Consider the following 27,258-nt stretch of genomic DNA (forward strand, 5'->3'; position numbering starts at 1 on the left):
TATCTTGTTCCTTAGATTTTGTAGGAAATTGAATGCTCTACAAAAAAGGTCTCTTACGATTTTTTCGTAAACCCAACCGTTTAAAAGATATTAACGGTTAAAGTTTGATTATTTTTGGGAAAATTTTTTATTTCTTATGAATTTTATAACTCAATGAAAAAAAATCATTATGAATGATGAAACTCATATTTTTGTAGGAAATTTACTGCTCTATAAAAATGGTCTCTTATGATTTTTCGATCAAGTTGAGTGTTTACGAGATATTCATCGTCAAACATCAATGCATATCAATTTTTCTAGTTTTTGATCAATAATTCGAAAAATTTCAATTTATTCTGTGAGTTTCAAGGAAATTTAGACAAATTTGAGTTTTTATTATAAAAGCAACTCCTATAGATGTTTTCTGTTCAAAAATTCATTTGAAAGTTTTTATTCTAATAATATTTTTTTAAATTTTATCTTTAATAATTTAAAATCTTAATCGCGTTGTCATTTATTATTATGAAATTTGTTCAGTGCGTATTTTTAAATTGTTTTTCACAAAATATACATAAAATTTTCGTTCGAGGGGATTTTTGTTTTGAATTCCATTTCTTCTTCTGTTTGTCTTCTGAAACTAACGCCATCTATGTTTTTTACTCTCAACTATCTTCAGTATCTACCCATTTAATACCGTATTTTCAGTGTTCCTAAAACTGATCATCTTGAATACGTAATAAAATAATTCATTTTAAATAAGTCTCATAATCATCACATAAATTTATTTATCATCAATTAACCTACAATGAATAAAGAAATACGTTTTATCGGAATACCTCTACAAAGAATTTCGGAACGTAAGTTACCAAAAGTGAAAGAGGTTATGCGTGTGTTTTTCTACCAACTTAAAATTTTAAAGTATTCAATCAAACAAAGTGCTAAAAATTCAGTTGACCAAGTTATTGAACTGTGGAGAAAAAATCAGATTCCAACTAGTGGAGCTCCTAATGCAGTCAAAAAATTTCTTCGCTATCACAGTCAATGGTTAAAATTACAAAAAAATTTCGATAAAAAGAATTCAGCGCAAAACCAAAAGGAAATGAAATTTCAGACTGATCTTGAACAATTATTCGACATTGTGAGCGAAAAATCTTTAAAAGTGCTTGATGATAATATTAGAAAGTTGTATTTGGATCAAAAATTCGGTACCCATAAAGAAATTCTTTCTAATAATTTACCTGTATCAAACTTAACCACAACTATGATGGGAATAGATGAGAGTAGTAAGTATCTGAGATATTTAATTATTATAAAGTCAGGTAGTAGTGTAACTTTTCATAGATGACTAGATGACATTTGACTAGACAATTTTTGGAGTCCTTTCTTAATTATTTGTCATCAAAATGAATAAATTCTATACATTTTCTTCGTTTAATTTATAAAAAGATCTTATTCCAGACTTAGATCAACCGTCTACCAGTCATGCGATTGTTCCAAGTGAAAAATCAGAGTCGTTCTCTACGTATACATTAAGTGGAGTTACAAATTTTGGATCTGATTCAGAGTATGAACCTCCAATTCCGACAAAACGAGCAAAACTTGATGTCTTAACTCCTGAAGTCATTTTTGGACTCGACCGAGCTAATGTCAGCAGTAGAAATGCGATGTTTATTATTGCTCCGGTTTTACTAGCAGTAGGTATTAAAATTGAAGATACAACGCTCAGTTATAGTTCAATTCAACGAGCTCGTATGCTTCAAAGAGAAGACATTGCTAAAGGACTTAATGACAACTTTAAGACACACGATAAATACGTTGTGCATTGGGACTGAAAAATGCTGAATGACCTTGTTGGATCAAAATCTGTGGAACGGCTGCCAGTTATTTTAACTGCATTTGGTACCGAACAATTACTTGGGGTTCCAAAAATGAATTCTGGGACGGCAGACAATCAAACATCAGCCATTTTATCGACATTGAGTGAATGGGGTATTACTAATTATGTTAAGGCGATGTGTTTTGACACGACGGCAGTTAATACAGGTAACTTATCAATGATAATTTAATCTAAAAAATATTTAATTATTAACGTTCTAGTTTAATTTTTATTGCTTACTGAATTTCACTTTTGAAATTATTGAGAATTATTTACTCATTTGGATTTTAAATATAATCTACAATTTGTTGAAAATATTAAATTTAACGATAGTTATCTATTTTCTTTATACAGGAATTCATAACGGTACATGTAAGGCAATTGAAAAGACTTTGGGAAGAGAGTTAATCTGGTTACCATGTCGTCATCACATTTTTGAGATCATATTGAGAAGTGCATTTGAAGTATATTGGCCTGTGTCATCTGGGCCAAACGTACCAATGTTCGGAAGATTTAAAAAATCATGGGATGAAATAAATAAAACTAATTATAAATCTGGAATTGAAGATACTGTTGTTGCTGATATCATTTTGGATAAAAAAATGAAATATCTAGTTTAATTGCACAATCCTTACAGGTATGATTTAACTGCGATTTTAAGAAAAAAATTTTCTTGTTTCTGACAAATTTTTAATTGTTTTTGATAGTTACTACAACCCCGAGATGACTATAAAGAATTGTTGGAATTGTCGTTGATTTTCCTTGGAGAAATGCCTCAAGAAGAAATTTTTTCAAACGTCCTGGTGCAATTCATCATGCTAGGTGGATGGCGAAGGCAATTTACAGTTTAAAAATGTTTCTATTCAGAAATGAATTTAAACTTTCTAATAAAGAACTGGACGGTCTTCGGCAAATTTGTATATTTATAGTTACACTGTATTTAAAAGCTTGGTTTTCATCAACTTCTGCAACAACTGCTGCTAATCATGACTTGCAGTTTTTGAAAAATTTATTCGAGTACAAAAATATCAATTCATTGATTTCTTCAGCAAATTGTGAAAAAATGATTTTGCATTTATGGTATTTAAGTGATGAACTTGCCATTTTATCATTATTTGACGATACCGTTTCATTGGAAGTAAAAAAATATTGTTGGAGCTGTTAATACTCGTAACGGTACAGATTCTAAAGCTAAAAATTTATAATTGATAAAAACGATTTGAATTCATTAACGCAAAAAAGTCTGAGTGACTTTGTTTCTAAAAAGTCTTTAAATCTCTTTAAAATCTTTGATTTACCATATGACTTCCTTGATAAAGATATTGAATCGTGGCCTACTAATGACAGTTACATTGAAAATAAAGAATACTTTAACCAATTGAAAGTTGTTAATGATTCAGCAGAACGAGCTGTTGCATTAGTTAGTGAGTATAATCAATGCTTGACAAAAAATGAAGAGCAATTCCAATACTTATTGCAAATTATCAAAGAACATCGAAAAAACTACCCAAACTGCAATAGAGGAAATTATTTACAGTAAAAGTGTACCGTTATGTTGAAAATATTGAAAATTATATGGCAGTTGATAATTAAATAAATAAATTCTTCGATAAAAAAGTGAAACACACTAAGTTGAATTATATATTTTAAAAAAATGCACTAATTTTTTGTTTGAATGTAATCAAACATGTCCAAGACTAAAAAAACTAATTAAAAAAATAGTTCATAACATATTTCTATTCATAGAAACTCAAATTTGTCTAAATTTCCTTGAAACTCACAGAATAAATTGAAATTTTTCGAATTATTGATCAAAAACTAGAAAAATTGATATGCATTGATGTTTGACGATGAATATCTCGTAAACGCTCAACTTGATCGAAAAATCATAAGAGACCATTTTTATAGAGCAGTAAATTTCCTACAAAACTATGAGTTTCATCATTCATAATGATTTTTTTCATTGAGTTATAAAATTCATAAGAAATAAAAAAATTTTCCCAAAAATAATCAAACTTTAACCGTTAATATCTTTTAAACAGTTGGGTTTACGAAAAAATCGTAAGAGACCTTTTTTGTAGAGCATTCAATTTCCTACAAAATCTAAGGAACAAGATATTTTTTCAAGTAGTTGGAAGCGAGATATAAATTTTTCTATCTGATAATAAGAAAAAATAGAAAACTGTAAGAAGGAGGACCTTCCCGTTACAATTAAGAACTCATGCTTGGAGAGGCTTTCTTAGAGGTGTCTAGGAACCTATTTTTAAGAGTACCAAACGAAAAAAAAAATATTCTTTTTTTTTGAATCACCCTATTAATCATAGTCTGTTTTGGTAGTTTATTGGATGTATTATCACATTATATTTTGTGTGCCTTCTATACGCCATTGCGTAGAAGTTTGCGTCACCGCCGCGTGACGTCATAAAGTGAACGTGCCGCCGAGAGGAGTAAGATTAATGTAATTTTCTAATAAATGTTCGTTCTTGTACATTTGCTCTCATTTATGTTGCATCCTACCCCTATATTCAGGTGAAGGGACGAATGGCACCGTTTCTGCGACCTATGTGGCTCCCAGTCGACGTCTGGGGGGAGGTGTTGTGACATGGGAAAATTTTCCCACTAAAATTTCATATTCGAGATTATGTTTTTAAGTAGTCATTAGTCTAGAATGTTGGCCAAGCTGACGGAATGCGGAGATTCGACGCGCCTGTGTCGCCCTACGTGGTTTGCGGTCAGAAGGCGAAGCTCGAGGTAATTAAAAAAAAAAATTAAGCCGAACCCTGCCAACTTATCAAAATGAGTATGGATGGATGCGTCCGAAATAAATTTACTATGTAATTAAGAATGTGTGTGATAGAGAGAGCGAATGACAAAAGCGACCGAGCGAACCCGCAGTTCAGTTCGCAATCAACGACCGAGGAGACATCTGGAAGCGACAACGATCAACGAGGGAAACCCGAAACCGTAATGGAATCAGAATTGACCAATGACAGGACGTTGAATCACCGGGAGCACACCAGGGCTCCACCTGAACGCCGAATGCCGAACTGAATTGAATATCGACCAACCATCGACGATGGAAATTTATCCAACGACTGCTGATAGGACGCGCAGCTTGGTAGCTGCGCTACCGAAAAACCACATGTTGGTGAAATACGGAAAAGCCAGTAATTCTGGGCGAGATACCGAAACGACTGTTGAACATTGTTAATTTTGTTATCACGATTAAAAAGAAAAATCGAATCGATTGGTGATTATTAATTGTGAAATTCGGATCCGGACCCCGAAAGGCCACTGTCGAACCGTTGTCAATTTATTGGCACGATCCGAAAAAGGATTACACGATTAAGTATTTTTTCTGTACAAGGTTCGGCCGCTCCTTGGTGCATTGATTGAATTGACGATTTTGTTAATTGTGTGAGTTGATCGAGTCGAAGTTAGAAATTCTCTCGGGAATTATTGTAATTGTCAACCGACAAAAGTCGAGAATTCGACACACGTTTGGTCATTTTAACAACGGAAATTCCGGGAGGCCATCGCCGAGAACCTCTGCCGCCGTCAGCAACGCTGTGACCTTCTGCCTGGATTCACACCTTCACCGAGAAGTCGATTGGACTGGGGTAAGTGCGGTCGCAGTTATTATACACCTGGGTGACTTCACCGCGGTCCACGATTAAGTAGAGAGTTATGATTTGCAGCTAATTAATTTTTTTTTTTATTGTATCGAAAAATCAGATAATTACGAATTTTGTTATTAAGTTCAAAAGGTAGAATTTCACCGAAATTCAGCAATTGCGTTGTTGAATTTCGGCTTCGGGGTGACGTCAGCCAGGTATCCGGTGCCAAAAATATTTTAATCCGGTGTAAAGGAATGTTGTGTACAGTGTCAATTTATTTGATCAAAGTTTAAGACTGCATGCCGAATAAAATTGGCTCGAATCAAGGGCCATCTAAGTGCGTAACTAGGAACTATACCTCGAGCTTTGTCCCGTATATTGCCCGCCGGGTAACAACAGTTACCGACGGTTCACTTACCCACTGCGGCGGATAATTGATCGATCGATTGTGACACCAATAATCAATATCCGACAAATCGATGCTATTGATAAATTAAAAATTCGGCTGTTACGAAGAGCAGTGGCGATAATTCGATTTTTTTTTTAAAAACTCGAAATTTGTTGCTAGGAAGAAGTACGAACCGTATAATTTTTTTGTTTGTTGTTAAGTTTATTTAAAATGTAAAAATTTATTATTACGAAAGGAAGGCTACGACAATTATATTTTTTTTGAAAACTCAAATTTATTTGTTACGAACAAAGTGACGATAATTAATTATATTGATGAAGTCGAAATTTTTGTTGTTAGGAAAATAAACGCGAACTAGAACATTTTTTTTTCTTTCTCTTTGTTAATTTTTTTTTTTTTTGAATTGGTTAATACGAAGCGGCGACATTTAATATGTTTTGTTGAGAAATTCGACATTTGTTGTTACGATACGATACGCGAAACGATTATTTTTTTTGGTTTTTTTTTGTTGTTAGTTTTTTTTATTTGTTGTTCGCGATAATAAAGCGAATGCAATTAATTTCCTTAATTCGGAATTTTGTTTGTTAAACGAATCAAGAATAACTCATTATTTGTAATTTCGATCATATTCAGATTCTTTTTTTATTGAATAGTCCCTGCGCATTACTTGTTTCTTTGAGCTGTCTCTATTTTTCTATTCTCTGGTGGCAAAAATATTCCGCCTCGATTTCTACACTCGCTCTACAAAATTTAGGATCTCTTCGACGTTGACCTGCCGCCCGACGACGATCAATTGCTGAATTCGAACCGCGGAACGTAAAGTTCCTGGCGCCCAACAAGCTACGAACCAGGTAAGCCAACATTTAGGTGGAACTCCCCGGCTTTGTCGACGCCAGCACCGTGAAGAAAAACCCATCATATATATATATATATATATATATATATATATATATATATATATATATATATATATATATATATATATAAAAAGAAAAAAAAATAGTAAACCATTAATTAAAATTTCTTGAGATGTATCATTTGGAGTTAGTTGTCGAGTCTTTTGAACTAAGTTGTTGTCAATATTCATACCTCGATAAACTAGGAGAAACTTAATTCTCGACTCTCTCCTTTGTTTTTTTCCCTTTTTTTTCTTGTTTTTTCGTTACTTTTTATATTTGAGGTTCGATTCATAGTTCAGTAGTCGGACACCTAGACGAGGAGCTTGTGTTGTGCCCGCTTGCGGGGTTTAAGTTGCTTTTGTTACACCACGTTCCTTGGTGTCAGCAGTCTTGGTTTCAGTTAGCACGTTTTGAGGGTTTCTGTTCGGGGAATTTTCTTCTTCCATTTCGAAGGCTTCATTGTTTTGCGGGGTGATCTTCGGGGTTTGTTTTGTTTTTCGGTAGTAACATGGGCGGTGTTTCCATAATATCTTGAAACAGCTGATCCGGTAATGGTACTCCTCAACTGCACTGACAAATATCCAAATAGAGTTGAGAGCTTCCGTGTTCATCAAAGTTATGTAACGATGCTGAGATTTTTCCTCGTGATCAAGACCAACGTTGATTAGTCTATTCCGTGGCCCTCCGAGACTGTCTCCCCAAGGTGAGTAAAGTGTATTTTCGGCCATCGGTCCTAATGTGATTTTTGTGAACGGATGTGGAGGTTCTGGTTTTTCGCTTAAATTGTTGGCTAGTTGGCTTATTTTGAACATAGGAAAGGGGGAATTTTCTGTTGGTTTTACATCTTTATCCGTGCTCTTGATGGTGAAACGCTCGTTTCCGAGCGTACATCCTGACTTGATTAAAAAAGTCCCCGTTCCGTTCAGTCGTATTTCCAGATGAATAGAAGAATCGCACTTCAGAGTGAATGTTTCCGTTTTACATAAGGAGTAGGCCCATATGTTGGGCTAATGGAATTTATTGATGGTTGTTGAGCATTTTGGGAATACGCTGACGTTGTAGGTGTTTGGTGCTACCAGGCCGGGCTCTAAGTACAGCAACAAACCGCATCAATCACTTTTATCCACCTTTTGGATTGGTTCGTCAGATTTGCAGGCGAGGTTGGTTCTTATTTGTCGACAGTTTTTGATGTCTTCTTTGCCTGTCCGATAGTATTGATCCTTTAGCGCGTCAATTGCTAAGTATTGCTTCTTTGATCGGATGACCATGCTCCTTGTTACCCCATCGATGACTTGTCGCATGGGCATACGTTCTATTTGTAGTATTTTAAAGGTTGTTGGATTAAACATAGGTAGAGAGATGGTTATTAAGAATTTTTCCTTTGTTTTCCCGGTTTTTGTTTCTGTCACTGCGTTCAGTGCATGCACATTTGTGAGTTCCGCTGGTTGTGGTGGGTTGAGCTCCGAGTATTGTCTGCAGATGTCCCTCATTGCCGTGACCAGTTGTTCTGGCGACAAGATTCCTGCGGGTATATTACCTTTTTGTGATTCTTCAATCGCGATTACGGCTTTTGGGGGTAGCGGATTAAACTTGGCAGTACTTGTTCAATTGCCCTATTGAGGAGTACACTTGGTATCAAGTGTCATCTTCTTCGGAATATATTAAATTGACTTTTCATTCTATGACGTGTGTCGAATTGTTAATTAGGGCTGTAATTCCCCTTTGGTCATTGTATAATCTTTCTATTTCTTTAGAAAAATGTTCGAAATCGTCGTAGTCCATGACACCGAATGCCTTACGGGCAATTTTTCCTACAAAACTGAACCAAGGTGTTCTTCGAGTACGGATGTCTGCTTCTGTAATAGGTAGAGTTTCAGAGAGTAATTGTTGTAGCCGACTGACTAGATTTTGTCTTTCTTTCGAATGTCTGGAGACTCTCTCACCTGAGAAGCAATGCACATTCCCTTTTTGTGAAAAATGAGAGGCATTTTTGCGTGGAGTCGAGATCCGAGGCTGGCATAATTGAATGCCAAGGTTGAATGAGGATCAGTCTATTGCCGAAATTATCCTCCATTTCCTTTCTGTGATATGGACGTTGGTGATCTCATTGAAAACGATGCCAGGGTTCTCCTTGGAAGGCCATAGAAACAGACCCTCAGATGTTAAGTTGACGTACATTGGGTACAGGATGTATAGGAAGATTTGGATCCACATTTTTTTTCGAATGTACACTACTGGAAAAAATTAAGGGATCAAAAAAAAATTCCAAATTTTTCGGCAGTTTTCAACAGGCCGTAACTTTGAGAGAAATGGTCGTACAGGAAATAAAAAAAAAGGAAATTGTAGCTCCAAGTGTCTAGTTTTTCGATTAGAACTTCAAAATTTTGTAGCCTCCGCGGTTTCTGAGTAATCGTAGAAAAACCAGCAACAAAAAAATTCTCAAAATTTTTTTAGTTCTTTTTTTTGGTCTACGGGCGTGGAAAAAATTTTTTTAGCTTAACCACCATAAGGATCGGATACTGTGTTCATTAAGCTTTAATTTCTTTTTTTAAACACCCTGATACGTCCACTCCTCGCTGAGATATCGGTCTTCAAATGGAAAAGGATCTTTTTGTCGTTGATTATCGATATCTCAGCAACCAATGATCGCACAGAAAGTTAAAGGTGGGTATCAAGAACTTGAATGAATTTCCCTTAACGACTGTCCATTGTTTTTTCGAAAAAAATTTTTTTCTTTCCGTCACATGAATTTGAAAATGCAACAAAAAAAGGGCTTTTAGTGGTTTTTTGGAAAATCAAGCGCTGGATCGAAAATATTGAGGAAACCACTAATGTTAAGTGTGCCTTTTACAGTTCAATATGTCCACAAAAACACTACAAAGAATCAAATTAATCCAGCCAGCCGATTTTTTGTTTCACTTGATCGAATTTTTGAAAAAATTAAAGGATCACGTTTTTTGCTCTGAAAAGCTCATAATTTTTAAAAATGAGAAAAAAAATTGTTTTTTCGAGCTTTTTCCACATTTTTGTTCCAGAAAGTGCTTAAATTGAAAAAAAAAAAAATTTTTTTTTGAAATTTTTTCTCTTGAAAAGTTTAAGAAAACAATTACCGCCGGCATTAGCGTTATCCAAAGCGTACCACGTGGAGGTCGCGCGGTCGGATTTACGCGCGCGCGCGCGCGCGCGCGCGCGTGTGTGTGTGTGTGTGTGTGTGTGTGTGTGTGTGTGTGTGTGTGTGTGTAAGGTATTTCAGGAGAATTGAGACCCGGTGGCTCGTCAGTTCCACCGTATTTAATGACTCCAAACTCATTCTCTGAAGGTTTTTGTTGGTTCAATACCGGGTATTACCACCCCTGTTTTCAATAACGGCTCTCAAACGTTCAGCCATGTTTATGCAGACGGTAATTTGAGGCTGCGGAATGGTATTCCAAATGTGCTGAAGCGCGCGCTCCAAAGCAGCTAAGTTCTGCAAATTTGGATACTCTCTGCGCAACCGACGGCCCATTATGTCCCAAACGTGCTCTATGGGGTTGAGATCTGGACTCATTGCTGGGTGTCGCAACAATGTGATGTCATGCCGCTCAAAGAAGCGCCGGGTAATGTTGGCTGTGTGTGGACGTGCATTATCTTGCATCAATATGAACGACCTCAGATGTTGTCGTCTGCGCAGAACAATGGGCCTTAAAATTTGGTCGATGTAACGTCTAGCTGTCAAATTTTCGCGTACAATTACCAAAGGTGTTCTCCAATTTCGTGAAACGCCGCCCCACACCATAACTGATCCACCGCCGTAGGCAACGACTGGACGGACAAAGTTCTGGCGAAAACGTTCTCCACGACGGCGCCAAACGAGAGGACGTCGATCGTTGCCATACAGATTAAAACGAGACTCATCAGTGAATAAAACATTTGTCCATTCCCTCAAGTTCCAATTTCGATGATCGTAAGCATACGCTAAACGAGCTCGACGATGTCTTGCTGTCAACAGGGGTACACGATTAGGATGTCGTGCGTGTAACCCAGTTTCACGAAGACGGTTGATGATTGTTCGAGAGCAAATGTTTCGCACTTGATGCCGTCGTCGCTGTTGCTGTTGTTGTTGCTGTTGTCTGCGATTGGGGAAGTTTCGAGCGACAATATTCGCATTGACGAAAGGTTGTCGTCGAACTTCTGTAACAATTGTTCGATCATCGCGGGCATTAGTGACTCGATGGCGACCTTGTCCGGGGCGACGATGATATTGATTCGTCTCTTGGTATCTGGTATAAGCTCGAGATACGACAGATTGACTTACACCCAGCCGGATAGCAACTGCATGTTGAGTGTAACCTTCGTCGATAAGAGTCACTAACCGAGCGACTTCCACCTCCGATAAATGTCGTCTAACCATGATTCAGAATCAAAAGTCAGAAATTTACAATTTTGACCAAAAAATTAAAAAAAATTTTTTTTAGCGCAGAGGGATTAGTTTTGAAAAAAACTGTTGAATGAAGCGATTTGCTAAGGATTCACAAAAAGAAAAGAAAAAAAAAACTCCGAAAAGCGTATGAAAAAAATCGAAATTCGATTGGGGGTATTAACTTTTTTTATTAATTTAATTAAAAAGAGATCAGTAGAATCAATGAATGCAGCGGTGGAAAGGTGATAAAAATCATTGGGCGATGGTTTTTTGAGTTTCCTTAACTTGTTAAAAAATTTTTCCAAAAAAATTTTTTTTTAATTTTTTTTTCGAAAAATTTTTTTTTGAAAAATTTTTTTTTTTGAATTTTTTTTTTTTTGAAAATTTAAGCACTTTTTGGATCGAAAATGTGGAAAAAGCTCGAAAAAAACATTTTTTTTTCTCATTATTAAAAATTATGAGCTTTTCAGAGCAAAAAACGTGATCCTTTAATTTTTTCAAAAATTCGATCAAGTGAAACAAAAAAACGGCTGGCTGGATTAATTTGATTCTTTGTAGGGTTTTTGTGGACATATTGAACTGTAAAAGGCACACTTAACATTAGTGGTTTCCTCAATATTTTCGATCCAGCGCTTGATTTTCCAAAAAACCACTAAAAGCCCTTTTTTTGTTGCATTTTCAAATTCATGTGACGGAAAGAAAAATTTTTTTCGAAAAACAATGGACAGTCGTTAATGGGAATTCATTCACGTTCTTGAAACCCACCTTTAATTTTCTGTGCGATCATTGGTTGCTGAGATATCGATAATCAAAGACAAAAAGATCCTTTTCCATTTGAAGACCGATATCTCAGCGAGGAGTGGACGTATCAGGGTGTTTAAAAAAGAAATTAAAGCTAAATGAACAAAGTATCCGATTCTTATGGTGGTTAAGCTAAAAAAATTTTTTCCACGCCCGTAGACCAAAAAAAAAACCTAAAAAAATTTTGAGAATTTTTTTGTTGCTGGTTTTTCTACGATTACTCAGAAACCGCGGAGGCTACAAAATTTTGAAGTTCTAATCCAAAAACTAGACACTTGGAGCTACAATTTCCTTTTTTTTTATTTCCTGTACGACCATTTCTCTCAAAGTTACGGCCTGTTGAAAACTACCAAAAAATTTGGAATTTTTTTTTGATCCCTTAATTTTTTCCAGTAGTGTAGTTCGGCTCAATCAGGAAACTACAACAAAAGAAGAGTTATTAATCGATTGCTAATTATAACTTGCTTGGATGTTTAATGGTACTTTTACCGTCCCCTCCAACCATTTCATAGGGTCCACGGTAATAACCGTCTAGCTTTTTTTTCGGGTCTGATTCAAGGCGTAAGCAAAGTCTCCTACTTAGAAATCGATTGGGTTCAATTTTTCGCCGAAGCGTTGTTTTGATCGACGTTTTGCTTCAATCAAGGAGTCTCGAGCGATTCCTTTAGTAATGCGCATGCGATTTATCAGGTCCACCAGGTAACCTGGGTACGTTTCAATCTTTTTGTAATCAGGAAATTCAGTAGGAGCTCTAGCTTTTTTGCCGAACACCAGTTTGTAAGGAGTGAATATTGTGTCCGAATATACTGATGAATTGTAATTGAACATCGCCATGGGTAGAGATATTCATCCCTATCCGAGAAGGATTCTATGAAGACTCGTCGATACTCTACCAGAGTCTGATGACTTCTCTCAAGGCAACCATTCCTTTGAGCGTAGTAACCAGAGGTCGTTACTCTTTTGATTTTCAAAATATCTGCCATTTTTGCTAACAGTTTGCTAGTGAAAAAGGTTCCTCTGTCAGACAAAATGGTTCTTGGACATCCGCAGAGGCAGATATATTGGCTTATCAAGGCATCTGCTATGGTTTAAGTTCGGATGTCAGGTACTATAATTTCTGCACAATATTTCGTGAAGTTGTCCTGTGTGTCAAGAATATGAACATTTCCTCCAGGAGTCATTGGGAGAGGTCCCATGGTGTCAATCGAGATCTTGTCAAAAGCATCATATGGTGTATCCGTTAATGACCATGGGTTGTTTAGTTTTTATACGAGTCAGCGTCTTTTCCTGGCAATTATCGCAGTGACTGACATTCTGATAAATTTGTTCCTTCATAGCGGGCCAATAAAATTTCTCCTAGATTGTCTAGTAAGTTTGAAGGACTCATTTGTGTCCTCCTATAAGACTGCTGTTGTTTTCTCTAATGATGTTGGGACGGTCTTCTTCAGCTGGTAAAGAGATCTCTCCTTTGAAATTTTGCAGAAATTTCGCAACTTTTTTCGATTAAAAGCTTCGTTCACATCAGATACTGTCTACAGATTAATAAACATAAATATTAATTTTTGTTCATTGTTATTATGTCAGCGAATTATGTCAGGGAATCACTAAAAACAGTTCCAGGTATTTGATAATTATGTTAAATTATTGTGCGTTAATTTGGAACTGTTTGTAATTAAATTAACTTCATTTTTTTACTATTGCAGAAACAGAAACAGATGAAGAAGACAATATTGAAGACGTATAATATTCAATCCATCGAAAGGAACAATAGTGATGAGGAATATAGACATATTGACGATAACAATGAAAATAATAAAAAAGGTTAATGATTGAATTAAAATAAATGAATTTCTCTGTAAATTTCTTATCTTAAGAAAAATGTGTCATTCATAAATATAAACAATAGAATTTGATTGACTCTGATTCATTGATTTTATAATTTCAATTGCATTGAATATAATAATTTTTTTAAAAATAAAAAATAATATAAATTAAATTATTACATTTTCGAGATGATTGACTTTGTATTAGATAAATTTTACTGAGTATTGTTTTAGCAATTTGTTATTCAAACTGTAAAAATTTATTAAATGAAATTTCTTTATTAAAAAAAAAAGAAAATTGCATAATTTGAAATTACTATCCGTAGATGGGCAGTGAAGGGCCGCAATAGACTCAGCGCTCTGTTTTATTCGCACTAGTCACTGTATACGATCCTTGCTCTCCCGACTACTGCTCACTTTGAATGCGTCTGGTAAGATAATAGGACCGTTGAAACTATCCAGCTACTATGTTAACATAGTTTAACAGGCCCCCAAAAAATTATACAGGGTGTCTCTGAAGTGGCGGGAGTAATTGTTGGGGTCGATAGAGAAAAAAATACTGAATCGAAAGTTCCTGAGCCAAAAATTTTTTTGGGCCATAGAATTTGAGTTATGAATTAAAAACGATAGCCAATCAGAAGCGCGCTATTCGAGAAATGAAAATGAGCGGGGAAGTAGAGGAGACGCGAGAGTGAGATGCTGCAATAGCAGCTTACTCGCTCACACAAAGCCGAGCATGAGAGGGGATTGTGACGCTATGAGCCGAGTACGTAAGTGTGAATGAGTGGATGTATGAGGTCGCAAGCGGACGGCTTAATGTATGAGTGTGTGTCCGTGTATCGCAGCATTATTGGAGGCGTTGTAACGCTGAATTAAAGCTAACCGGGTACTCTAAGACAGAGGAAAAATTTTAATTTTTATTTTTATTCGAAAAAATTTAATAAAAAAAAATAAAAAGGCCCAAGATTTAACCAGACCCACAGAAACGGAGAGTAAATTTTTAATTCTCATTTATTTTGCTGGGGATTATTTTCAAATACAAAAAAAAAGGCTAAGATTCAACTGGAATCCAAAAAGAGATGGATGAAAAAATTTTATTTTTTATTTTTAATCAGCAAAATTATTTTTCTTTAAAAAAGAGCCCAATCTCGACTGGAGCAAGAAAAAATGATTGAAAAATTTTATTATTAATTTTCAATCAACAAAATTATTATAAAAAAATAAATGGGCCCAAGTCTCAACCGGACCCAAACAAACGGATAGAAAATTTTTATTACTTACTTAATTTGCTGGAAATTATCTTTAAAAACGAAAAAAATGCCCAAGACTCCATCAGACCGAAAGGGAGATGAATAAAAAAATTTTACTATTCATTTTTAATCATCATAATTAACTTTCTTTATAATAAAAGGCTCAATTTCGACCGGACCCAGAAAAAATGATCCAAAAATTTTATTTTTTATTGTTGATCATCAAAACTAATTAAAAAAACAAATGAGGCCCTAGACTCAACTGGACCCAAACAAACGGATAAATAATTTTTATTACTTATTTATTTTGCAGGAAATTATTTTTGAAAACGATAAAAATGCCCTAGACTCGACCAGACCCGAAATAAAATAAATTGAAAATCTTTGTTTTTCTATTTTTAATCAGCAAAATTATTTTCCTTTGAAAAAGGGCCTGATCTCGACTGGAGCAAGAAAAATAATTGAAAAGTTTTATAATGAATTTTTAATCAACAAAATTTTTTTTAAAAAAGAAAATAGGCCCCAGACTTAACTGGACCCAAACAAACGGAAAGAAAACTTTTATTCCTGTTTTTTTGTTGGGAATTATTTTTCGAAACAAAAAAATTGCCCAAGACTCGACCGGACCCGAAAAAGATAAATCGAAAAATTTTATTTCTAAATATTAATTAACTAAATTATTAAGAAAAAAAAAAATAGACCCAAGACGCAGCAGGACCCAAATAAACGGATAGAAATTTTTTATTACTTGATCACCAAGATTAATTTTCCTTGAAAAGAAAGGCCCAATCTCAAACAGACTTCGAATAACTGATTGAAAAATTTTATTATCAATTATTAATTAACAACATTATTCTTAAAAAAAAATTAATAGGCCCCAGACTCAATCGGACCCAAACAAACGGATCGAAAACTTTTATTTCCCATTCATTTTGCTAGGAATTATTTTTAAAAACGAAAAAATGCCCAAGACTCGACCAGAGCCAAGAATAGAAGAATGCAAAAAAATTTATTTTCTCTTTTCAATAACAAACAAAAATTTATTGAACAAAAATCAGCCTAATCTTGACAAGACGATAAAAACTGATTGAAAAAATTTATTATCAATTATTAATTGACAAAATTATTTCAAAAAAGAAAATAGGCCCCAGACTCAACCGGACCAAAACGAACAGATAGAAAATTTTTATTACTTATTTCTTATGCTCGGAATAATTTTTGAAAACAGAAGGAATTGCCCAAGACTCAACCGGACCCAACCAAACGGATGGAAAACTTTCATTTCTCATTTATTTTGCTGGGAATTATTCTGTAAAATAATTTTTCAATTAATCGTCAGGTAAAATGTCAAAAATAAATTAAAACAAACATTGAACTCAAGTCCCAATAATTTTGATATTTTAATTAAAATTATTTTTTAATTAATTGACAGGTAAAATGTCAAATAAGGAATTGAAAAAAATCGCTCTCGAGTCCTGATAATTTTGATATTTTTATTAAAATTATTTATCAGTTAATTAACAGGTAAAATGTCAACTAATAAATTAAAAAAAAAAATTGAACTCAAGTCCGAATAATTTTGATATTTTAATTGAAATTATTTATCAGTTAATTGACAGGTAAAATGTAAAAAAATATACTAAAAAAAAAATCGCTCTCGAGTCCTGATAATTTTGATATTATTATTAAAATTATTAATCACTTAATCAACAAGCGAAATGTCAAATGATAAATTAAAAAAAAAAATTGAACTCAAGTCCGAATAATTTTGATATTTTTAATAGAATTATCTATCAGTGAATTAACAGGTAGAATGTCAAATTATAAATTAAGAAAAAAATTGAACTCAAGTCCGAATAATTTTGATATTTTTATTAGAATTATCTATCAGTGAATTAACAGGTAGAGTGTCAAATTATAAATTAAGAAAAAAATTGAACTCAAGTCCGAATAATTTTGATATTTTTATTAGAATTATTTTTTAATTAATTGACAGGTAAATAAATAATAAATTAAAAAAAAAAAAATTGAACTCAGGTCCTGATAATTTTGATATTTTAATTAAAGTTGTTTATCAATCAATTGACTGTTAAAATCCTGAATAATAAATTAAAAATAAATCGCACTCATGTTCTCATAATTTTGATCTTATAATTGAAATAAATTTCTAATGAATTGACGGGTAAAATCCCAAGTATCAAATTAAGTAGTAATCGCACCCAAGCCCTGATAATTTTGATATTTTAATTTAAATTATTTATCACTTAATTGATAGGTAAAATGTCAAATGATAAATTAACAAAACATTGAATTCAAGTCCTTATAATTTTGATATTTCAATTTAAATATTCTTTTTATTCACTGACAGGTAAAATGTCGAAGAAAATATGAAAAAGAAATGGCATTCACGTTTTAGTAATTTTGATATTTTAGTTTCCCTTTTTCTTAGCAAAGAAATCATTTCAAAAAAATCTACAGGTGTTTCGGCAGTTCAAGGATAACTTTACTTTAATGTTATTAGTTTGCATTCACATCATTACACTTTACTCCTTTTATTAAGCAATTAAGATTCCAGTTGAATCTTAGCCTTTTTTTTTTTTTTTTTTGTATTTGAAAATAATCCCCAGCAAAATAAATGAGAATTAAAAATTTACTCTCCGTTTCTGTGGGTCTGGTTAAATCTTGGGCCTTTTTATTTTTTTTTATTAAATTTTTTCGAATAAAAATAAAAATAAAAATTTTTCCTCTGTCTTAGAGTACCCGGTTAGCTTTAATTCAGCGTTACAACGCCTCCAATAATGCTGCGATACACGGACACACACTCATACATTAAGCCGTCCGCTTGCGACCTCATACATCCACTCATTCACACTTACGTACTCGGCTCATAGCGTCACAATCCCCTCTCATGCTCGGCTTTGTGTGAGCGAGTAAGCTGCTATTGCAGCATCTCACTCTCGCGTCTCCTCTACTTCCCCGCTCATTTTCATTTCTCGAATAGCGCGCTTCTGATTGGCTATCGTTTTTAATTCATAGCTCAAATTCTATGGCCCAAAAAAATTTTTGGCTCAGGAACTTTCGATTCAGTATTTTTTTCTCTATCGACCCCAACAATTACTCCCGCCACTTCAGAGACACCCTGTATATAAAATTTAGGTATTATAATATAACGTAAAGATAATTATAAATTATAATAGTTTAGGGGTGTCCGGCAGAGGGTTGTAATCATACTTACTATCTGGCAATGAGCAACGAGAGTTTTGAAATTACTATAAATCAAATATAAAAAAATTCAGTTTTATTTCATCATGAATTTAAGATGGAATTTTACACACCTTTTTTACCTGTTTCCTGCCAAGACCACCGCTACCTCAGCTTCATGGGTAGAGATCATTCGTACCTGTACTAGGGACACAGATAGAAAACGTTTCAGTTTTTATAAAAATCCGAAGGTCTGGCACTAACGGGCTCTTGGACGATGACTTTTAGATAATGTCAAAAAAACAAAATGATGAAATTAATTTATTATTTAATTATTCCATGACATGCATTTGATTCTTTAATAGAAAAAATCGAAATACTATGTATTTGAAAATTATTACCTTAATTAAAAGTTGCAAAAAATGAAAAAAATTTTTTTTTGGAAATTAAAAAATTCATATTTTAAAAAAAAACCACCCATTTTCAAATTTTTAGGATCTTTTAAGATCAGTACTCGATATTTAACGAAGAAAATTGAGCCCAAATTTTTATTGCGAACTTCATTTTTGACGATTTTCAAAAGTTCAATATTTGACAAATTTGGCATTTTTCAAAATTTTTTTCTAACATATCTCTTCTTCAAGAGCCCTAACTGTTCCCTTTCGAACAAACCAAACGCTATTGGTGTTTCTATAATAGCGTTCGAGATATTATGAAAACAAAATTGAATAACTGGAAAAATTGCGAAGTTTCAAATTTGCATATCATTTGAAAAAAAAGTTTTTAATTTTTTTTCCGTTGGCAGAACTTCGTTGTATAATAAAAAAAAAATTATGAGCCTTGCTTTGAATTCCGAGTCCAACGTTGTCTGTTTTCTCGGTACAGCTATCCCCTCGTCGTTGTTCTGCTGCAGTTTACCCACGTCGATGATCTTCATTGTTTCCCTCTTCCCGAGTAAAGTAGCCATCATCTTATGGCCAGATCACCATAATATTTTCATACTAACTTGAAGCTAAGTAATTATTAAGAGAATGAAATTCAATCTTAACTTTACTTTGGAATTACTTTGGAACTGCGCTACCAATTTAGTTCGAAAGCTCTCAATTTAAAAAAAAATACGTCGATCGCTACCAGTCCAGTCAGAATCGGTTGATTAGTTCGTGAGTTATCGTTGACGATGGAATACCCAAATAAATAATAGTTTAAAAAACTAAAAATATACGCTTTTTATAGAAAACGGAACTAAAAAAATAGAACATAAGTTTTAATAAATTGAAATTAAGACTAGTGTTAAATATTTGAATAAATACAATGAATAATAGTGTAAATTAAAAAAATGTATTTTATGTTAAAAAAAGCGTGGGGTGCTTTGTAAGATATTATAAAAATTATAATCACTCTACTCATATCTGTCGATAGAACATTCAAATCTATTGATCTATGCACCCCACGCTATTTTCAAAATAAAATACAATTTTTTTTATTTACACTATCATTAATTACATTTATTGAAATGCTTAACACTAGTCTTAATTTAAATTTATTAGAACTTATTTCTATTTTTTTCGTTCGGTTTTCTATAAAAAGCCTGTTTCTTAGTTTTTTTAAACTATTATTTATTTTTTCCTTTTTATTATGGTTTATTTATAATAGCTCGTTTTTTTAATTTTAAACGATCATTTGGCAACTAAATTACCAGCATGCACTTTGTTAATGTTATAAAAATCGTCTAAAGATAATAGTTGGATAATGAAAATTTCTGCATTATCGACTATAGATAAAAGTTATATAAATTAAAAAAATCTTATTTTGCAAATTGAAAAATGAAATAATTTTATCAAATTAGTCTATTGTCATCGGTCCTCGATAAATCTACAAATTTTAAACGAAATCTGGTCGTTTAAAGTGTGTCAAAATTGCGCTTAAAGAAGTCGGTTACAAACATACAAACATGCAAGTGAAGCTAAGAAAATGCGTGTAAAAAGCATTTTTTTTAAATTCTATGAAATTTGTGGTCCGATCAAATTGAACTCAATGATTTATTATGTGTCTTGAGAACTGCGTCAAATGCTGCCAACCGCGTAGAAATCAGTTTATTTATTCGAATGTTATTTCGGTTTTAAAATTTGTTAGATAGTGTCATCAAATGTCTATCAAATACAAATGGTATTTTTTAGATCTCAGAGAACCCAAAATATCAAACAAATATCATTTCCGAGGTCAAAGAGCTCAAATACGTAAATTTCAAGCGTTTAGTCATGGAAATGGCGGAAAGTTGCAGAGATGGCCGGAAAGGTTAACTGTGGTCCTTATTCTTAATTTGAAAGTACAGCTTAATAAGGAAACTCAAAAATTGGCGGAATTTTTTCAAATTTAAAGGCATGTGAAAAATATTTAATATTTGTTTTCGAAAGTCAATATATCAGAAATAGCTAGTACGAGAAAATTCTAAAAAAGTAAAGGAAGCCTTTTTTAACCAATGCTATAACATCAATAATTATCAAAAGAATTAGAGACTCCAAAACAAGATGGTTTTTGCTATAGCGTACTATGTCCTAAAGGTATAAGAGGAACTTAATTTTTTTCAAAAAGAAAGAATTTTGTGCATTCAATAGTATTGTGTGATAATTAATCATATTTATTTTATCAATTAATTAATGAGCTATTAATATTCTTTTTTTTATACAATTGTAGCTAAGAGTAAAAATTGATATAAGTTAAACTCTCACATAATGTTACGTTAAACGTACCATTCTTTAATATCTTTTAGTTCTCGTTTTCCCCCATTTTTGCTAATATTCGATTCAAGTTTTGGAGCACAGTCAAATTGTTGATCGTTATTCGTTGCACTTAAGAGAGCAGAATTAGGATCATGATTGAAGATTTTCGTCTTGTCAATTTTAAAATTATTTTCTGGGCGATTTTTGAACTTCAAGATCACTAATATTATCAAAACAATAGCAATAAGTGCTCCTGCAATTATAGCAATGATAAGAGCAGCATTTTTTGAAGCATCAGAGTGTATTGTTGGTACTTTTGGTAATTCCTTAGTTTTTGGCGGTGTAGGAACTGGCAGATGAGTTTGAGGATTATCTGAAGATTGATGATCATTTTTCTGACCTGTCATAAATGAAGTTGTCGTTTCGTATATAGTTGGTGATGATCCACTGAAAATAAAAAGTAAAAAATAAATGTTTAGTTCTGAAAATTAGTTTTATTAATAATGAAAAATTGTACTCGAACTATTGTGAAAAAGCAAGCGCATGGAATTTTATCAGAAGATTAATTTTTGAAAAATATTTTCCATCGTAATTTTCGATAATGTTCAGTAGTGCTAGCAGGCGAAATATGTCTTAAGAAAGCCTTCTGACCTGAGCATATAAAGGAATTAATTATTTTCGTAACATTCCATGATGCTATAAAAATAATATGACACAAGTAGAAGAACAAGGGTGGACCCATCGTTGTCGGTAGAACAGAGCAGTTACCATCTGTATAGTTTGTGTCTGTTCTAAGTTACCGACCTCTTTTTTAACCAAGTCTACAGCCTTTTTATCAACTATTCTCAATTTCCGCGCTTACTTGACTATATTTTTAACCTTTTTCAATCAACTATTTCAAATTTTAATTTCCGATATTTTCCCGCGCATATTTTGGTCCGCTACCTGGTAACCGCCATTTTTAAACTCTCGTCATCCTGACCTCGAAGTGTGCGGATCGCCCAAATAGCTAGTGATCGGGTTTCTCTCACGCAGCTACCCAGTTTATTTTAAATTAAATGCAGTGTTCCAATAAAAGTTTCATTAATGAAGTCAAGTAGAATCGTAATAATATTTTAAATAACTACTAATCAAAATTCAAATAAAATTAAAATTAAATATCAATTACAATTAAATAAAATTAACCATTCTAATAAAAAAAAACCACGTGTGTCGACGTAACAATCAAGGTATGTGTACACCGATTGTAGTTCTCATATAAAATTTTGATGGTTAATATAAAAAAATATATAAAAGAATCAATTCTTGTCAAGTTTTACCATTCTACTTTTGTAGGCGATTTACTTTTGTAAAAATTATAATTTGTAACCATTTAATTCTGTAACTCAACCTTTTTTACAATTTCAATATGTTTTTATATAACTTAATTTGAATTTAGTTAACTTATTCGAAATACACCAATATCCTTTCACAATACTTTCGGGTTCCCGGTCTAGTGGTTGGAAAATACCAGGACCAAAATAAATTATAATTGTGTCTGAATAAAGTGTAGGCCGGAAGTGTTTCCTCGCTCGTAATTTAGCAGAGTCACTACGTTAAAGCATAAACTCTGGTATAACATAGTAAAGGCACGAATTCTGCTCTACTTTGGACATAACACCCCATTTGGCCCGCGGATTCATTACCTATTTTCTGACGCAATTTTTTTCTGATGCAATCCTCCAGACGCAATTTACCTCCACTTTTGCATCTTTTATGGTGGTGGTGATTAACAATAAAAATTGGCTCATGATTACGACACCGTTATTACAGTAGACGCTCTAACAAGTTACGTTTTCAAAAGTTACCTTTCCCTCATATGAATTCCCCACTCTATTCCGTATGCTTAAAGGAATTAAGTGGAAATTGATAATGGGTGGTCTTTTTATAATTGTAGTGGTGAACGTACATGAGTCTAAGTCGGTAAGCTGGAAGTCTGAAATTACTCATAAATAAAAACATAGCCCTAACCTTTATAAAAAATAAAATGTGATAGCACGGTAGCACTTAATTACTTAATATCTATTTTGTAAGTTATTTATTGATTATTAATAGCAATAATTATAATTACAATTAGTCATACATAGTATCCATATTTCTTGTGATAACAAGTAATATATAATTTTGTGACAAATAATTGTATCGTTCTATACGTACTAGTGTTGTTTCATGTTTATAAATATTAATGTCCACTGAATTATTAATACCTTCACAAGAAAAACATGGAAAACCTGAAGAGAGTAAAATTGCAAAAAAAAATTCTTGCAATAAATCATCGAACCAAAAATTACTGACAGTGGAGCAAAAATTAGAAGTCCTCAAAAAATTGGATTCAAAAGTTTCCATCACTGACATTGTTCAAGAGTATCGAATTTCTAGACCTGCCGTGTACAAAATTAGTGAAAAAAGGGATGAAATTCTCCAATATTCATCTAAGAGCTTGGCGAAAAAACACATGAGTCGCAAAACTATACGTTTACCATTTAACGAAGTAATGGATGAAATTCTTGTTTCATGGTTAGATCAAATTAGACGGCAAGAAACTCCTATCAGTGGTCCATTAATTTGTAAATCCGCTCTTCAAGTAAATGAAATGATAGGAGGCTCAAACAATCTTATAGCAAGCAATGGGTGGCTTAGCTCATTTAAAAAGCGGCATGGATTAAGAAAAAGGCAAATACATGGAGAAAAGTTGTCAACTGATACTGACAGTGCAACTAAATTCAAGGAAACATTCAGAAATTTCATTAAAGAAGAAGGATATCTGGATAAAAATATCTACAGCGGAGATGAAACAGGACTTGGAGATGAAATTGGAAATTGCTACCTAGAACCACGTTGGCTTTGAGGAATGAAGATTCCTGTCCTGGTTATAAGATAAAAAAGGAAAACATTTCTGTATTGCTGTGTGCCAATGCGGATGGTTCTCGTAGATTGCCTCCTTTAGTTATTGAGAAGTCAAAACGTCCAAGATGTTTCAAAAATAAAATTTTGCCAGTCATTTATACATCACAGAAATCATCGTGGATGGACAGAGACAATTTTCTTGAATAGTATAAGAATAACTTCATTCCATATGTCAAATCTCAACAGAAAGTTCCTGGTAAAGTGTTGTTGTTGCTTGATAACTGTCCTGCTCATCCATCGGCAGGAGTTTTAAATGCTGTGGATCCTCAATTTAGAGTTATGTAATTTCCTCCTAATGTGACAAGTTTAATTCAACCGATGGACCAGGGCGTAATTGAAAAAACAAAATGGCTTTATCGTAAAAATTTATTGCGAATGGTTTCATCATCACAGCAGGATTATTATAAAGATCCAGAGAATTTTTTAAAAGATTTTGATCTTTTTGACAGCTGCAAACTTTTGGCATCAGCTTGGAACGAATTGACTCAAGAAAATTTGGATGCTGCGTGGTCTAAATTAAAACCATTAGGTGATAATCTCAATAATAGTGGATTGGAAGAAAATCTGAGCTTAGATGAAGGTGAAAATTCATTCAATATTACTACTGATGACATCAACGACTTAATGAAAGTCATCAAAAAAATGCCAGGTTCTATATTATTTTACCTTTTTAATAAAATTATCAAATATTTTTGAGATTTATTTATTTTTAATTTTTTATTTTAGGGTATGAAAATATAAGCAACCACTCTATTGAAGACTTATTGACAGGAAAGGCTGACGATTTAGGATAGCAGCCCCAGAATTTACAACAGATTGTAAATGCAATACTGTCTACACGTAAAATTAATCCATTAAGTCAAAAATCTTCACGTGACATCGAGAATTTCAGCAGTATAGCCAATGTTACCGCTACTAATGATCTGAATTTAGACACGTAGAGTTTGAAACTCTAGACGATTCATTAGATTAGGATAATCTTGATATTTCTATCACTGATGAAAATATCAATCATAATAATTCATCTTGTGAACATGAAAATGTTGTGATGTGCAATTCACTAATGCCTGTTGAATTAGATGTGAGGAATAATAATAATAATAATAATAATAATAATAATAATAATAATAATAATAATAATAATAATAATAATAATAAGCGGTGCTTGTTACGTGGCCTCCTAGTGGCGCACCGCGGGAAACGCAGACCGCAAGATCTGGTCTGTAGGCTAACAACGTAACCGGAGCAACGGGCCAACTACCCGTTGCACCGTAATATCTGAGTTCCAAAACAGTATAATCTCAGAAGTGCTCCCCACAACCGGTCCTCTTTGGATGAGGACCAGTCATCAGGTGGGAGGAGCACACCGGACCCGATGACTTATGACGACCCCGGCGCTTATAGGATTAAGTTTAAGTGGACGGAGGAGCTTCGCGCCGATCTCTTGGTGTGCTGGCAGAACAGCGAGCCGGAGGTATCAGGGTATATGGCCCGGATGCACACACTTTGGTGTGGCATGCATCCGGAGCACAGACATTTTACGCCCAAACACCTGCGTAATTACGCCTCATACCTTCGGCATAATCGACGATCGCTGCTGCCAAATAGAAGGCTGTCTAATCGGCCTTCATTTCCAGCACCGCTACACCAAGAACGGCACCGTTACTCCGAGTACAACGACAACCTCTTTACAGGTCGACAAGTGAGCATCTCCAAAAAGTTGTCTCACTCAAAACAACAGCTCGACACGGTGAACGAAGATCTCCCCACACAGCTTCAAGAGGACTCCACTCTGCTCACTGTCAACCAAGTTGTCTACGGTGCCGCGGCTTCGCTTCTGCCGATAGAGAGAAGACATTCTCTCTCCTTCGAGACGAAGTTGAAGCTGCGCATCGCTCAACTTGGACACAAAATTGACATTTCTCGGAAACAAGTCTCCCGCATTCAGTGTGTGATAGAGTATGTTAGTACTCAAAGACCGTACACGCCAAAAGTTCGTCGCCTGGCGGCAGAACTTCGAAGGCGACATCACACACTGAACAAGAGTACTCTTCTTGTCATCAAAGAAGATTCTCTTAACAGGTTGCGGGCTTTGGTGGCTTCCAAAAAGTCACTAGAGAAAAGGCTGAAGCGGTTGATCGACAACTCTTTGTTTCGATCCAACCCTTCACGCTTTCTGTCACCTAAGACCGCTGTTCCCGAGAATTATCCATCATCTGAGCGAGTGGAAGCCTTTTGGAGTGAATTGTACGGAGATCAACCAAACGTGAACCCGGATACTCCAGCTCTGCACGACTTCGAGGCATTCTGTCGAGAACACCGACGGCAGGATATCGCCGAAGAGAGCCCTGCAGTCAGTGTGCAAGAGGTTCGTAAAGCCCTGAATGGCAGCAAGAACTGGGCTGCCCCGGGTCCAGATGGCATAAACATCTTCTGGTGGAAGAAATTTTCTTCTACACATGCTCATCTGGCCCGGATTTTTACATCATACATTCAGGGCGACGAACCAATTCCAGACTGGCTGGTAGAAGGGCGAACCGTACTCATCCCTAAAAAGGGTGACTTGTCCGACCCGAAGAACTACAGGCCTATCACTTGCTTGAATGCGGTTTACAAGATTTTTACAAAAATCTTAAATAACCGTATCTTGCGGGAGATAGAGCCTGTGTGGCAACAGATATACGAACAACGTGGCAGTAAACAGGGCGTGTCAGGTTGCAAGATCAACTTGTTGGTAGATAGATGCGTCATTCAAGACGCAATCTACTACCAACGCAACCTGTCCATGGCCTGGATTGACTACCGTAAGGCATTTGACTCAACTTCACATGAGTTGATTCTCTATCTGCTCAAATGCCTCGGAATCAATCGCCAAACAGTGGGATGCATACAACGTACGATGCAGCTCTGGCGAACGCGTTTACACATAGGAAGTGGAAATGCATTGCACGTAACCGGAACTGTTCAGTACAAGAGAGGCGTCTTTCAGGGAGATTCTCTGAGCCCTCTGTTGTTTTGCATCTCACTGCTGCCAATATCTGTTGCCCTCCGACAAACTCGTGGGTACTCTGCGGGGCCACCGAGTGATCGAGTATACACGATCACTCACCAACTGTTTATGGATGATCTAAAGATATACAATGCCAACAAAGATCATCTACAAACGGCCCTCAACATCGTAGCAGAGTACACACGAGATGTCGGAATGTCTTTTGGGTTGGACAAGTGTGCGGTCGTACACCTGGCGAAGGGTAAGTGCTCTGATACGGGTGGAAATGTCGAATTAGTGGATGGGAGCGTCTTAAGAGAATTAGACGCCGGAGAGTTGTACAGATATC

The 27,258-nt window shown here is 34.4% G+C and overlaps 2 protein-coding genes across 3 annotated transcripts in view; one reads left to right on the forward strand and one right to left on the reverse strand.

Moving 5' to 3' along the window:
* Nucleotides 1-1,233: 1,233 nt before the first annotated feature.
* LOC141526873 (uncharacterized) lies at nucleotides 1,234-2,244 on the forward strand. Of its 2 annotated transcripts, XR_012479088.1 has the most exons (3): nucleotides 1,234-1,262; nucleotides 1,438-2,022; nucleotides 2,210-2,244. XR_012479088.1 is itself a non-coding variant. In XM_074242011.1 (2 exons), exons 1-2 carry the CDS (start codon nucleotides 1,241-1,243, stop codon nucleotides 1,809-1,811), a joined length of 396 nt encoding a protein of 131 aa, XP_074098112.1. In that variant the 5' UTR covers nucleotides 1,234-1,240; the 3' UTR covers nucleotides 1,812-2,045. The 2 variants fall into 2 exon arrangements, 1 of the variants encoding a protein (XP_074098112.1); XM_074242011.1 differs by lacking the exon at nucleotides 2,210-2,244 and having other exon boundaries at nucleotides 1,438-2,045.
* An 18,625-nt stretch (nucleotides 2,245-20,869) lies between these two features.
* The window catches only part of LOC141526874 (neurexin 1-like), a 703,605-nt gene continuing 697,216 nt past the window's right edge, over nucleotides 20,870-27,258 (reverse strand). The window contains exon 21 of the mRNA XM_074242012.1: nucleotides 20,870-21,421. Within this exon, the coding sequence (XP_074098113.1) occupies nucleotides 20,995-21,421 (427 nt within the window). The 3' untranslated portion in view covers nucleotides 20,870-20,994. The remainder of the gene's footprint in view (nucleotides 21,422-27,258) is intronic.

The sequence above is a fragment of the Cotesia typhae genome, unplaced genomic scaffold, assembly GCF_013202065.1.
Source record: "Cotesia typhae breed Kobodo isofemale line unplaced genomic scaffold, CoteBio_Ctyphae contig_37, whole genome shotgun sequence".
NCBI classification, from domain to species: Eukaryota; Metazoa; Arthropoda; class Insecta; order Hymenoptera; family Braconidae; genus Cotesia; species Cotesia typhae.